At 42.3% G+C, this 12,980-nt stretch overlaps 1 protein-coding gene across 2 annotated transcripts in view; it reads right to left on the bottom strand.

Annotated features, from left to right (window-relative positions):
• The window catches only part of LOC126327292 (galactoside 2-alpha-L-fucosyltransferase SEC1-like), a 128,047-nt gene that overhangs the window by 18,315 nt on the left and 96,752 nt on the right, over positions 1–12,980 (bottom strand). For both annotated transcript variants that reach the window (XM_049995875.1, XM_049995876.1), the window contains exon 4: positions 8,142–8,295. In XM_049995875.1, the coding sequence (XP_049851832.1) occupies positions 8,142–8,295 (154 nt within the window). The remainder of the gene's footprint in view (positions 1–8,141; positions 8,296–12,980) is intronic.

Below are 12,980 nucleotides of genomic sequence, written 5' to 3'. Positions count from 1 at the left end.
TGCAGACGTACTCGTACATTCTCAGAAATTTCTCTCTCAAAGTAAGGCCTATATTTGATACTAGCAGACTTATCGCAGACAGGAATACCCTTGTTTTCAATGATAATCTGCTTTTTATGTCCTCTTTGCTCCGTCCATCTTGGGTTACTTTGCTGGCTAAGAAGTAGAATTCCTTAACCTCATGTGCTTCGTGATCCCCACTTGTTATTTTAAGCTCCTCGCTGTTCTCATTTCTGCTACTTCTCATTACATTCGTCTTACTCCGATTTACTCTCAATCCATTGTCTATACTCATTAGACTGTTCATTTAATTCAGCAGATCACGCAATTCTTCACTTTCACTCAGGATAGCAATGTCATCAGCGAATCTTCCTTTCACCCTGAATTTTAATCCCACTCTTGAACGGACACTACGTTCTTAGTCTTTCACTCGTATTCCTTGATTCTTGTGCGTCTTGCATCATTTGACATTGTCGAACGACTACTCCAAGTCGAAAGATCCTATGAAAGTGTCTTTGATTTTTCTCCAGCCTTGCTTTCATTAACAACGGCAACTTCGGAATTGCCTCTTTGGTGCTTTACCTTTCCTAAACCCACACTAATCATCATCTAACAGACTCAGTTTTCTTTTCAATTTTCCTGTCTATTATTCTTGTCAGCAACTTTGATCCATGATCCGTTAAGCAGATTGTGCGGTAATTATCGCGCTTTTCGGCTCTTGGTGTCTTCGAAATTGTGTGGATGATGTTTTTCCGAATACCGCCAGTCTCATACATACTACACACCAACGTGAATAGTCGTGTCGTTGCCACTTCCCCTACAGATTTCAGAAATTCCGATGGAATGTTATCAATCCCTTCTGCCTTATTTGATCTTAAGTCACCCAAAGCTCTTTTAAACTCAGACTCTAATGCTGGATCCCCTATCTCTTCCATGTCGACTCCTATATCTTCTTCTGTCACGTTATCAGACAAGTTCTCCCCCTCAATGATGTCTTCTTTCATTCCCAAGTGACTTGTATTTCTGTATTCCTGAGTTCCCCTGAACATTTTTGTACTTCCTTCTTTCGTCAATCAACTGAAGTTTTTCTTCTGTTACCCAAGGTTTCTTCACAGTTATCTTCTTTGTACCTATCTTTTTCTTTTCAACTTCCGTGATTGCCCTTTTTAGAGATGTCCATTTTCAACTAAACTGCGTACTGTGCTATTCATTATCACAGTATCTATAACCTCAGAGAACTTTAGGCGCATCTCTTCATTCCTTAGTATTTCCATGTCCCACTTCCTCGAAGTTTGATTCTTCTCTGAAACGTCAGCCTACTTCTCATCATTGTGATCAGAGTGATGTCTGCTCCTGGGTACGCCTTACAATCCAATATCTCACTTCGGAACCTCTGCCTGACTGATATAATCTCACTGGAATCTTCCCGTATCTCCCTGCCTTTTCCAAGTATACTTTCTTCTCTTGTGATTCTTGAACAGAGTATTCGCTATTACTAACTGATATTTATTTCAGAAGTCAATTAGTCTTCCTCCTGTCTGGTTCCTGCTACCAAGCCTATATTCTCTTGTAACGCTTTCTTCTACTCCCTCCGCTACAACCGCATTCCAGTTCCCCATACCGCTTTACGCATTAAATTACCCATTCAATATCGTCACATACATTCTCTACTTCTTCATCCTCTGGTTGCGACGTTGGTTACCCTTTCATTGTATATTCAATCTTTTTCTCATGGTCACCGTTCCCTTGGCAGTCCCCTCCCGGAGACCCGAATGGGGGAGCAGTCCGGAATCCGTTGGCAGCTACAGACCACATGTCCTGTGGCTTCACATTAAGTGGTTTTAAAACAGTAGTGTCCTTGGTCTTCACGCCGTTGATCACTGCTGATTCTTCCGCTTTTTAGGGGTAGTTTCTAACCCAAGGGCAAAAGAGTGCCCTGAACCTCTGTCCGCTCCTGCGCTCTCTTTGACAAGGCCGTTGGCAGATCGAGGGTGTCTTCTTATGATGGAAATATTCGACCGCCATTGCTGATTATTTTTATTCAAAATTTAAGTGGTGGCGCTGTTCAAGCCTGGGACCGATGACATTTTGATTACTAGTCAAAGACGCTACCACTAGACCAGTTACCTCCCCCGCCCCCCCCCCCTCCTCCACCCAACCACATACACATACATTTTCATATAGTGATCTTACAATACCAGAATGTAAAGGTTTGAATTTGTTAGTGATTCATTATTTTATTTACCAGAAGACTGCATTACATCATGGTAACGTTTACCATAACTAAATTGTTTGAAATATGTGTCTTGCGTCGGAAACATTAATATAATACATTCTCATTGCATTTAAGGACCACATAAGGTACTTAATGTAGCTAATACGATTCCGGCTAAAAACTGGATTGTGAAAGTAATTAGTATATTAACACAGAAAAAGATTAATTGGTCCAAACCAAAACTTCACGAAATTTTATTAATGCCCACAGGTAACTTTAAGCGCAAAAACGACAATAGCTCATTTAACAGGCAAATAATAACCAAGTACAGCTGAGGACAGAACAAGTACAGCAATAGTATGCGTCAATAAGAGACACTTGTCACTATTTAACCGGAATACATATGTTATATTCTAAACAAAAATTCAATAGAGACGTCGCTGAGACATTACTGCGTTTCAGATGACTTGCTGTGGTAATAAAGACTTCTGACTGATTCCTGTCGGCAGCCGCAGGAGATACACAATGTAAAAGAAAGGTATCTTATTTATGTAATCTAAGCAACAACACAATCTAATGTCAACGTATTCCTAACGTACATAAAATTAGTGTATATTTCAGAAACAATAAAAGGAAAAAAAATACTGGAGATGCCTTAACTGTGGTGAAACATGTTAGCGAATTAAACAAAACAAAAACCAAAAAAGTTGTAAAAATATTTTTAAACGTTCTGAATTTGGCAGCAAAAACCATTCTTTTTATAAATTCACTTCCTGATTCTCCAATTGGAATAATTCTGTATTTATGTCCATCTGGAGTATTTCAGTTGTTCCGATGATTCTCCATAAGACACTTTGAATTTTAGTTTTCAACTTAAGATTATTCATATATGAATAAAATTTTCCTTTGTGAACATTTTCCAGCTGTCTTTTGTAAGTTTCTGATAATTAGGTAGGATACTTGAAGCACTTAATCATATGATTTTTTTCAGTGAAAACGGTGACACCAATATTCGTACATAAAATTAATTATTATTCCAATGAGATCTAATCTAGCTACCTAGAAATATATTTCGCTTTACAAATATGATAGTTGACTCATAGAATAGCTCAGCGCTGAGATTGAAAACAAAGATCCATGAGGGTGTCGATGGTAAATGAAAACGCAAGCGATGGGTAATTTATTATGGCGAATCGGGAACGGACTGAGTAGCCAGATTGAGCTGACATCTGCATAAACTAGTCTGAAGGCTAGCGACCAAAACATGGGAAAAGCTGTGATACTAAGGAGCAATACGTTGACTTCAATGGAATATCACACAAAGAAAAAATTAGGAAATGCGATAAATGTATATTGCCAGGGTCGAATGGAATGGATGTCCGCTGTTAGGTTCTCACATTTACTTTTGCTTTTTCTAGTGGTATCTAGTATAGTATTTGGCAGAACAAACTGTCCAGTATAACAGTTAATTTTAAAATTAGGGCAGCTACAGTTAAAATAGCTACACAAATGATTGATTGACAATTCATGCAGTATAACAGGCGTTTGATTACAGGTTTTAAAACTATTAAATTATAAAACTGAATGAAAAGTCCAACAGTCCGCTGTAGCTGTATTTATTGAAGTCGATTAGAGACTCCCGCACAGCCGGTCTCTCAACTCTTCTGGTGTCGCGAAATCGGTTGTGTGGGTCTCTAATCTACTTAAATAAATACAGATACACCGTACTATTGGACTTTTCATTCATTTTTATGTTTTAATAGTTTTAAAACCTGTGTTTAAACACCTATTGTCTTACATGAATTGTCTATCAGTCGTATCCAGTATAACCTGCTTCCTGTCCAAAATTTGTAACTGTGCGCCTAGTTGCAGCATCCACTCCTTTGTCTCCGAACCGTCAACTGTCAGGTTTCTGGTAGCTTGGAGACAATACACTGAGAAAACGCTTGTCTCAGCTCAGCAATTTCCACAGCGAGCAGAACGCGTTATGTGCCTTGCCATTTGATCTAATAAAGCTGGTTTATTTCTCAAACACCTTGCCTTCTTTTTTACCATTTGAATGGAAGTAAGGGGAAGGCAGCCATTCGTCTCGCATTATACACTCAGAACTTAAGTGTACGATCGAGGAACTATGCACGTGAACAGCTGCGTACATGCAACAAGACTTTGTAAGAAATTTCTGTAATGGCGGACCAAAAGCTTCAAGTCGACCAGTGAGAGTGAAATAGACACAAGAAAGAACTTTTGCTGAACATTGGTGGAAAAAATATATTACTTCCGAGATGGACTTCAAGGTTTCTGGTAGACATAGCTGGTCGGTTAAACCATGTTCCGTCATTATGCAGCTAAATAGGTTATCGCACTTGCTTTCTCTTTCACTCATAGCGCTTGCTTTGAAACAATTGTTTGCTCTACACGAGTGATGCAAACAAACTGCAGTGCCACTAAGTTGCACGAGGTAGTTTTGTAGGGCACTACTGCAGAAACAATCCACTCAACTATGTTTTTCTGAGATCTACAGCTTTATGATTTTACATAGTATGTAGAAATCCCAGTCTGACGTTATTTGCCACAATTTATAAAACAGCATGAATACATTTCTGTACAAGTTGCATAATGCTCGCCATAGCTGTACATTACACGTGTGTTACGGATGGTTGCTAACGCCGAGTGCGGAAAGACCGGTAACTTGGCGTAGGTCGTAAAGCGTACGACAGGCAGCGATGTAGGCCCTCTGCACATGTAGAGCAAGCCACAGACTTTACTCACTATACCTACAAACAAAAACACTTACATATAAGCTAAGACTAGGTTATCATATTTTTAACCGGGAGCTGCTGTTCCCTACTTAAATTCAAAATAGAACATATCCCCATATGTTCAGGGTGATTATAATTAAAGTTAAACTTTCAAAACGCTGTAGAAATAACACCGCTGGTCAGAATGTTGTCAAATTGCACAAATTGCAACGGGATATTATGGGAGGGGGGGGGGGAGACAAGGAAGACGTATGACAGAAGAAAAAAAATAGTGTGAAAATTGATTAATGGATGGTGCTGTATGTGTCAGAATACGTAAATGAAAATACCTGCCATGCGCACGACCCATTGAAGTTGGTATAAACACGCCCGGTACACGGCTTTTCCTACTTTCCTGCTCAGATCACGTAAGAAACTTGATCTGTGCTTTCCCGTATGCGACGTTCGCCATGACTGTCTTAATCCAGCATCACGATCTGCTTGTAAAGCTGTATTACAAAAATGATGACTGTGCACACGTCGCTCTGCCGAAGCTCCCGACACTGAATGATTTGAAAAAAGGCTTTGGTCCGATGTCTGCTGTGAGTCTGGAGAAAATGATTCGGAAATACGAAAATACGTGTTCTTTTGGTGTGCAGCCTGGTAGAGGGAAGAAACGAACTGATTCGACGTCAGTGGAAGCAGTGGCCACAGCAATGCAGGAGGAGGCGGGTGGTTATGTGCAAACATGTAGTCCACAGAGAATTGCCCGAACACTGGACACACTCTAGAGTACAGTGCGTAGTTGACCTGCCATCAAGAGAGACCTTTGCCTTAGAATTTCTCGCTCGTACGGAATTGGGCAGCGGCAGCTAGATGTGAACAGCGCGTAGCGTTGCGCAGTTGGAGGTGAGCCGCCAGCAGTGGTGGATGTGGGGAGAGAGATGGCGGAGTTTTGAAATTTGTAAGAATGGATGTCATGAACTGATTATATATATATATATATATATATATATATATATATATATATATATATATATATATATATATATATAGATAACTATTAAGGTAAATACATTGTTTGTTCTCTATTAAAATCTTTCATTAGCTAACTATGCCTATCAGTAGTTAGTGCCTTCCGTAGTTTGAATCTTTTATTTAGCTGGCAGTAGTGGCGCTCGCTGTATTGCAGTAGTTCGAGTAACCAAGATTATTGGTGAGGTAAGTGATTTGTGAAAGGTATAGGTTAATGTTAGTCAGGGCCATTCTTTTGTAGGGATTTTTGAAAGTCAGATTGCGTTGCGCCAAAAATAGTGTGTGTCAGTTTAAGCACAGTCTTGAACAATTTTTCTAAGGGGACGTTTCAAATGTTTCACACGGTCGTCTAGCTTACGCCATGCAAGCAGGCCACCTTTCTTGTGCTGACGACGGGACCATGTTGTATTCGTTTTGTGTTCAACGACTTTTGTCTCCACCTTCAAGTGGGTGTACCTCCCTTGGAACGTATTTCCGGCCCTATGTCCATATGAACATTTTTGTTCCTTATTCTCTCAGGCATCATTTGTCTCCATTTGGTAAAATCACCTTGAACCAACACAATGAAAGTTAATAAATCTGACAAACTACAGGGACGGATTCCTAACTGGAAATCGAGGAAAAAAGGTCTCGTGAACATGTATCCGAAAATGCATCGTTGCCACAGGACAGCGAGGCTACCCCTGTCGGAGGTTCGAGTCCTCCCTCGGACATGGGTGTATGTGTTGTACTTAGCGTAAGTTAGTGTAAGTTAAATTAAGTAGTGTCTAAGCTTAGAAACCGATGACCTTAGCAGTTTGGTCCCATAGGACTACACACACACATTTGAACATTTTTGTTGCCGCAGTAGGATGGAGTTGAGGAATAAATGTTCCTCTGACTACAAGCTGTGTCTGTAGCACAAAGATGACAATTATGCAGACTGATTATGCCATTTCTGGTAATGGTTGCTTATTCGGTAGAAAGGATTGATAACAGAAATCCTGTAACTGTAATGGTCTGGTGCAAAAACCATCAACAAAATCCTTCCGGTAGAGGGAGATAATCCCTGCACTCGCTGCAGGTGACAGGGATAGTAGCGGTTGCCATGCAGGATACACATAAGCACACTTTGGCTTGCATCACGCTGGCCGCCCACTTGCCTGGAGCTTGTGCTGGGGTTCGTCTCAATACACTGTAGAACCCGGTCCTCCAAATCTGGCGTACACACAGTCCGCCACCACCCTGCACGTTCGACTGAGTGAAAGGACCCATGATCACACAAACGTCCAAAAAGGACTTCAAATGTTGTGTGATGTGGTTGGTGTCTGTGAGGGTACTTGTTTTGGTACAGCCGTGCTGCCTCTCGACCGTTTCCATCTGCTTCCCCGTACACAGACACGATCTCGGCTTGCTTCACATGAATACCAGAGCTGTGCGGTTCTAGGCGCTACAGTCTGGAACCGAGCGACCGCTACGGTCGCAGGTTCGAATCCTGCCTCGGGCATAGATGTGAGTGATGTCCTTAGGTTAGTTAGGTTTAATTAGTTGTACGTTCTAGGCGGCTGATGACCTCAGAAGTTAAGTCGCATAGTGATCAGAGCCATTTATTGAATACCGGACCATTCTGCTATTTACAGTACGCTTCGTCAATCACACAGCACGCAACATACAGTAACACACGGAACGTGTCAGAGAAACTCTCATCTGTCAGTGCCATTTACCGAGGCGACGATACATTTTCAGACACGTTCAAAGAACCTTTTTTCCTTCATTTCCAGTCAGGAATCAACTCCTGCAGTCTGTCGGTTTTATTAATGTTTGGCCTGTATATCATAGGGGGAGAGAAAAGAGGATGGGGGAGGAACAGACTCGCCCAGTGATGATCGGGCACGGGACTGGCGCTCCCATGCAGCTGATCAACGCTGCTTACCACCTCACAATGTCCAATCTGACATGCATCAGCAGGCATGATGGTGGAACATTACACATGTCGGGGAAGTGGAGATTTCCGAGTCGTAAAAATAATACAAGCTTTCATATGAAAAAAAAAAACTACATCTCAAGGTGATCTGCAAGCAAATGGGACAGTTAGCAAAAGTGTCTTTAGAGGGCAATCTGTGGGCGTTCTCCACACCCCAGTTGTACTTGTCTGCATGTAAGGGAGTGATTACCTGACTACGATTGCAGCTTGCCATCTCGGCTACTTGGGTTCTGGCGTCGTTCAGTTTCTCGTCTGCCACCATTTGGACCTCTGGCCGGAAATGAAATTCTTTGCGAAGTTCATCCAACCACGCCGCTGCTAGCTCAGGCACAAACAGATGTTTCCTGCAAGAGAAAAGAAACAAATATTTCTCTACAGAGGTGCTCGTAGTTAAACAATCTAATATAGTTCATTTGTTCATAAAATAACTTTAAAATTTCTTTATGGGCTTCAATATATGATATATACTATACAGAGTGATCTCACGTGAAGCAGAATGAATCACCCAGGCTCTATAGAAAAACAGTAAAGAAGAAAGATGAAATTTCGTCGTCCCTTTGACAACAAGGTAATTGGAGACGGGCACAATCTCGAATTTGGGAGGGATTCGGATGTAAATCGGCTATATCCTTGCAAAATAATCATATTAAAATTTGCTTTAAGTGATTTACGGAAACAACGAAAAACCTAATTCTGGATGGCCGGAACAGGTGTCCTCCCTCCTACGAACGAATTCACTGACTCACCACTGCGCCGCCTCGCTCGGCAGAACAGACCCCGCTGCGACAGCGCAGTGCCGTTGAGAATATAATACTACGGACGCGTAAAATATTCGCTGTATGGTATCATCAAAGTATGAGGTGCACTCAAGTTCTGAGGCCTCCGATTTTTTTTCTCCGGACTGGAAAGAGATAGAAACATGCGCATTGTTATAAAATGAGGCCGTGTTAATTGTCAATACGTCCCAGAGATGTCAGCACCCTACGGCAGATGGAATTTTACCGCCAGCGGCGACAATGAGAACCGTTTTAAACACTTAAAATGGTGACGTTTTCCTTACTTGAACAGCGTGCAATCATTCGATTTCTGAATTTGCGTGGTGTGAAACTAATTGAAATTCATCGACATTTGAAGGAGACATGTGATGGAGTTATGGATGTGTCGAAAGTGCGTTCCTGGGTGCGACAGCTTAATGAAGGCAGAACTTCGTGTGACATCAAACCGAAACAACCTCGGGCTCGCACAAGCTGGTCTGACGACATGATCGAGAAAGTGGAGAGAATTGTTTTGGGGGATCGCCGAATGACTGTTGAACAGATCGCCTCCAGAGTTGGCATTTCTGTGGGTTCTGTGCACACAATCCTGCATGACGACCTGAAAATGCGAAAAGTGTCCTCCAGGTGGGTGCCACAAATGCTGACGGACGACCACATGGCTGCCCCTGTGGCATGTTGCCAAGCAATGTTGACGCGCAGCGACAGCATGAATGGGACTCTCTTTTCGTCGGTTGTGACAATGGATGAGAAGTGGATGCCATTTTTCAATCCAGAAACAAAGCGCCAGTCAGCTCAATAGAAGCACACAGATTCACCGCAACCAAAAAAAATTTCGGGTAACCGCCAGTGCTGGAAAAATGATGGTGTCCATGTTCTGGGACAGCGAGGGCGTAATCCTTACCCATTGCGTTCCTAAGGGCACTACGGTAACAGATGCATCCTACGAGAATGTTTTGGAGAACAAATTCCTTCCAACACTGCAACAAAAAGTCTGGGAAGGGCTGCGAATGTGCTGTTTCACCAAGACAACGCACCCGCACATCGAGCTAACATTACGCAACAGTTTCTTCGTCATAACAACATTGAAGTGATTCCTCATGCTCCCTACTCACCTGACCTGGCTCCTAGTGACTTTTGGCTTTTTCCAACAATGAAAGACACGCACATTCACCAGCCGTGCTGCTATTGCCTCAGCGATTTTCCAGTGGTCAAAACAGACTCCTAAAGAAGCCTTCGCCGCTGCCATGGAATCCTGGTGTCAGCGTTGTGAAAAATGTGTACGTCTGCAGGGCGATTACGTCGAGAAGTAACGTCAGTTTCATCGATTTCGGGTGAGTAGTTAATTAGAAAAAAAATCGGAGGCCTTAGAACTTGAATGCACCTCGGACACAGAACACACATGTAACGTTAGCCGGCCGGGGTGCCCGAGCGGTTCTAGGCGCTACAGCCTGGAACCGCGCGGCCGCTACGGTCGCAGGTTCGAATCCTGCCTCGGGCATGGTTGTGTGTGATGTCCTTAGGTTAGTTAGGTTTAAGTAGTTCTAAGTTCTAGGGGACTGATGACCTCAGAAGTTAAGTCCCATAGTGCTCAGAGCCATTTTAACATGTAACGTTATTCGCCCTCAAGGTAATCTCCAGTGCTAATAATTCACTTTTGGATAAGTTTATAAAACTTATCTTGGTTAAGGTTTCTTTCGGAATAGATCGAGGCATTGATGTCACAGTCCTTTGATTGTGTACTACAAAAGTGCTTATTGCATATGTCCGACTCTAAATCGAGTTAGTACCATTACAAACAACACAGTTATTGTGAAAAGCAATGGTTCAAATGGCTCTGAGCACTATTGGACTTAACATCTGTGGTCATGAGTACCCTAGAACTTAGAATTACTTAAACCTAACTAAGCTAAGGATATCACACACATCAATGCCCGAGGCAGGATTCGAACCTGCGACCGTAGCGGTCGCGCGGTTTCGGACTGAAGCACCGATGAAAAGTAATGGATGATCCGTTTAGTTACATCTTTATAGTTTTTTACATAACACTGTCCACGCCAATAGTAATCGATTTTGTCTCATTTTCTCGATGTTGTCTGCCGTCAGTAGTTATGATCTGAATGTGGAGCATCGTCGAAAGTTTCCCTTCCTTCTCGAAATATCCTGGATTATTCGTTAACACATTTTCTGCTGACGGTTTCTAAACCATCGGCATTGTCATATTTTTCCCCTTCATACAAACAACAAATTTAATGATGTCATCAGCAAGGCCTATCTGTGAAGACTAATGCCAACTTTGGATGATTTCATAACGAGGTAACGACGCACACTGCCTGTAACCGAAACGTGTGTAATGCACTATTAATATTTATATCTGTTAAATATCAATTTTACTGTTTATTTGCGCAACGGTTCTAATTTTTTTATGATTTAACCTGACTGCAAAAGGATTCTTCCCATCACACTTTTTGACGTTATGGTTTATAAAAAACCAATGGTACTTTGGGACACAATGTTCACCGAAGGCCGACGCACACAGATCGGTATCTGCATTCTCAGAGTTGTCATCCACCACACCAACGCCGTGGCGTCGTTAGGACTTTGGTACGCAGAGCAAATGCCATTTCCGACGCGGACAGCTGAAGTCAAGAACTTGCACATTTGATGGCTGTTTTTAAGGAAAATGGATACTCCGAGAAGCAGATGCGTCGGGCTTTGGAGTTTGGGCCATCTCTCGAGGTGCATGAAGAGGAACATAGATCGGTGGCCTCTCTTCCTTGTGCTGGAGGCATATCGTTTAAGATTGGACGAATTTTAAGGAATTTTAACATTAAGAGAGTGTTCCGTCCGCCTTACAAGATTGGTGCACTACTCGGCGCTGTGAAAGATGATTTGGGGCTTAGGAAACTCGGTGTATACAAAATCCCGTGTCAATGTGGTAAGGCTTACCTTGGCCGTTCGATTCGCACCGTTCATGACAGGTGTGTGGAACATCGCCGTCATACGAGGCTACAATATCCGGAAAAATGGGCAGTAGCAGAACACTGCTTAAATGAGAGACACGGTATGAAATTTAATGAAACTGTGGTAGTTGCCAACATTTCTGGTTTTTGGAACAGTTTCTATACAGAGGCGATTGAAATTTAATCAACAGAGATAATGGGTTTCCTCTTAGCAAGAAGTGGAATCTTGTATTATCTCGCATCAAAATTGAACGTTCTTCGGTGCGGCCCTGAGTGCGATATATCGTTGCCACCAGTGTTTTACTAAGGGCGACGCCACCTCCCTGTCGTGGAGGGCAGCAACCGCGATGGGCGGCGCATGCGCCGTGTACTGAACGGTGGCCTATATAGGACGTCGATTTGAAGCTTGGCGTCAGTTCTCAGCGGGATTCATCAGCAGAAGCAGCATTCTCCTGAAGATGGATCGCCGAAATATCGAGTGAAGTTGATTTTAGGATCTGGCAGCAAACCCGAAGAGACTTGCAAACGGAGATGTTAGTGAAAAAGGGTCCGATGTGCAATGATTACTCTTGAACACTGTATTCCATAGCTTTTTTATTCCAAGGGTGTCATGATTTGTCTTCTACACTTGAAGTGTCCTCCAGCCCAAGCGAATGATGCGTTCTGTTTTACTTGCAGCAAATTGGTGAGCCATGGTTGAGAGCGACACCTCTTTCTTGTTGATTTGTGGAAAAATGATGAAATGGGAAAAGAAACCCACAATCATTTGTTTTAATTGTTGATCGTTATTTGCACTTTTTGTTGGCACCAACTATTAATATACAAAACTTATGCGGATTGCACAACACTAATTAATCATAGCCAACAATTTGTCACAGAAAATCTGTTCCATTATTTTACTTGCAATACTCGTGTTTCTCTTGCACCCTCAATGTTTTATCCCAAACGTTTATTTCATCAACATTTTGGCATGCACTCCACGTCACTCGTCGTCGTCTCTTTCACTGCTGCTGTCCAGTTTGCTCTCAGACACTGCTCTACTGTCCCTTCTACCGGGTGCAGCCATCTGACTACACGTCGTGCTTACGTAAACATGTTTGACGCCAACAAAACATGCGCCTTTGACGGATTGTGAGATAAGCCCAACAATCTTCTGGAGAATTCCTTTTCTTTTCTGTACTTTTACTGTCAAACAGTTACATCAAAAGGAGTACTGAATCCAGGTGCGAATTTCATTATTCATTTATTTTTTGTGTCCCGAAATTCTCGAGCCAAACTTCTAGTACTTGTAGA

Source organism: Schistocerca gregaria, chromosome 2 (assembly GCF_023897955.1).
Source record: "Schistocerca gregaria isolate iqSchGreg1 chromosome 2, iqSchGreg1.2, whole genome shotgun sequence".
Classification (NCBI taxonomy): domain Eukaryota; kingdom Metazoa; phylum Arthropoda; class Insecta; order Orthoptera; family Acrididae; genus Schistocerca; species Schistocerca gregaria.
This window is presented reverse-complemented; position numbering and strand designations above follow the sequence as displayed.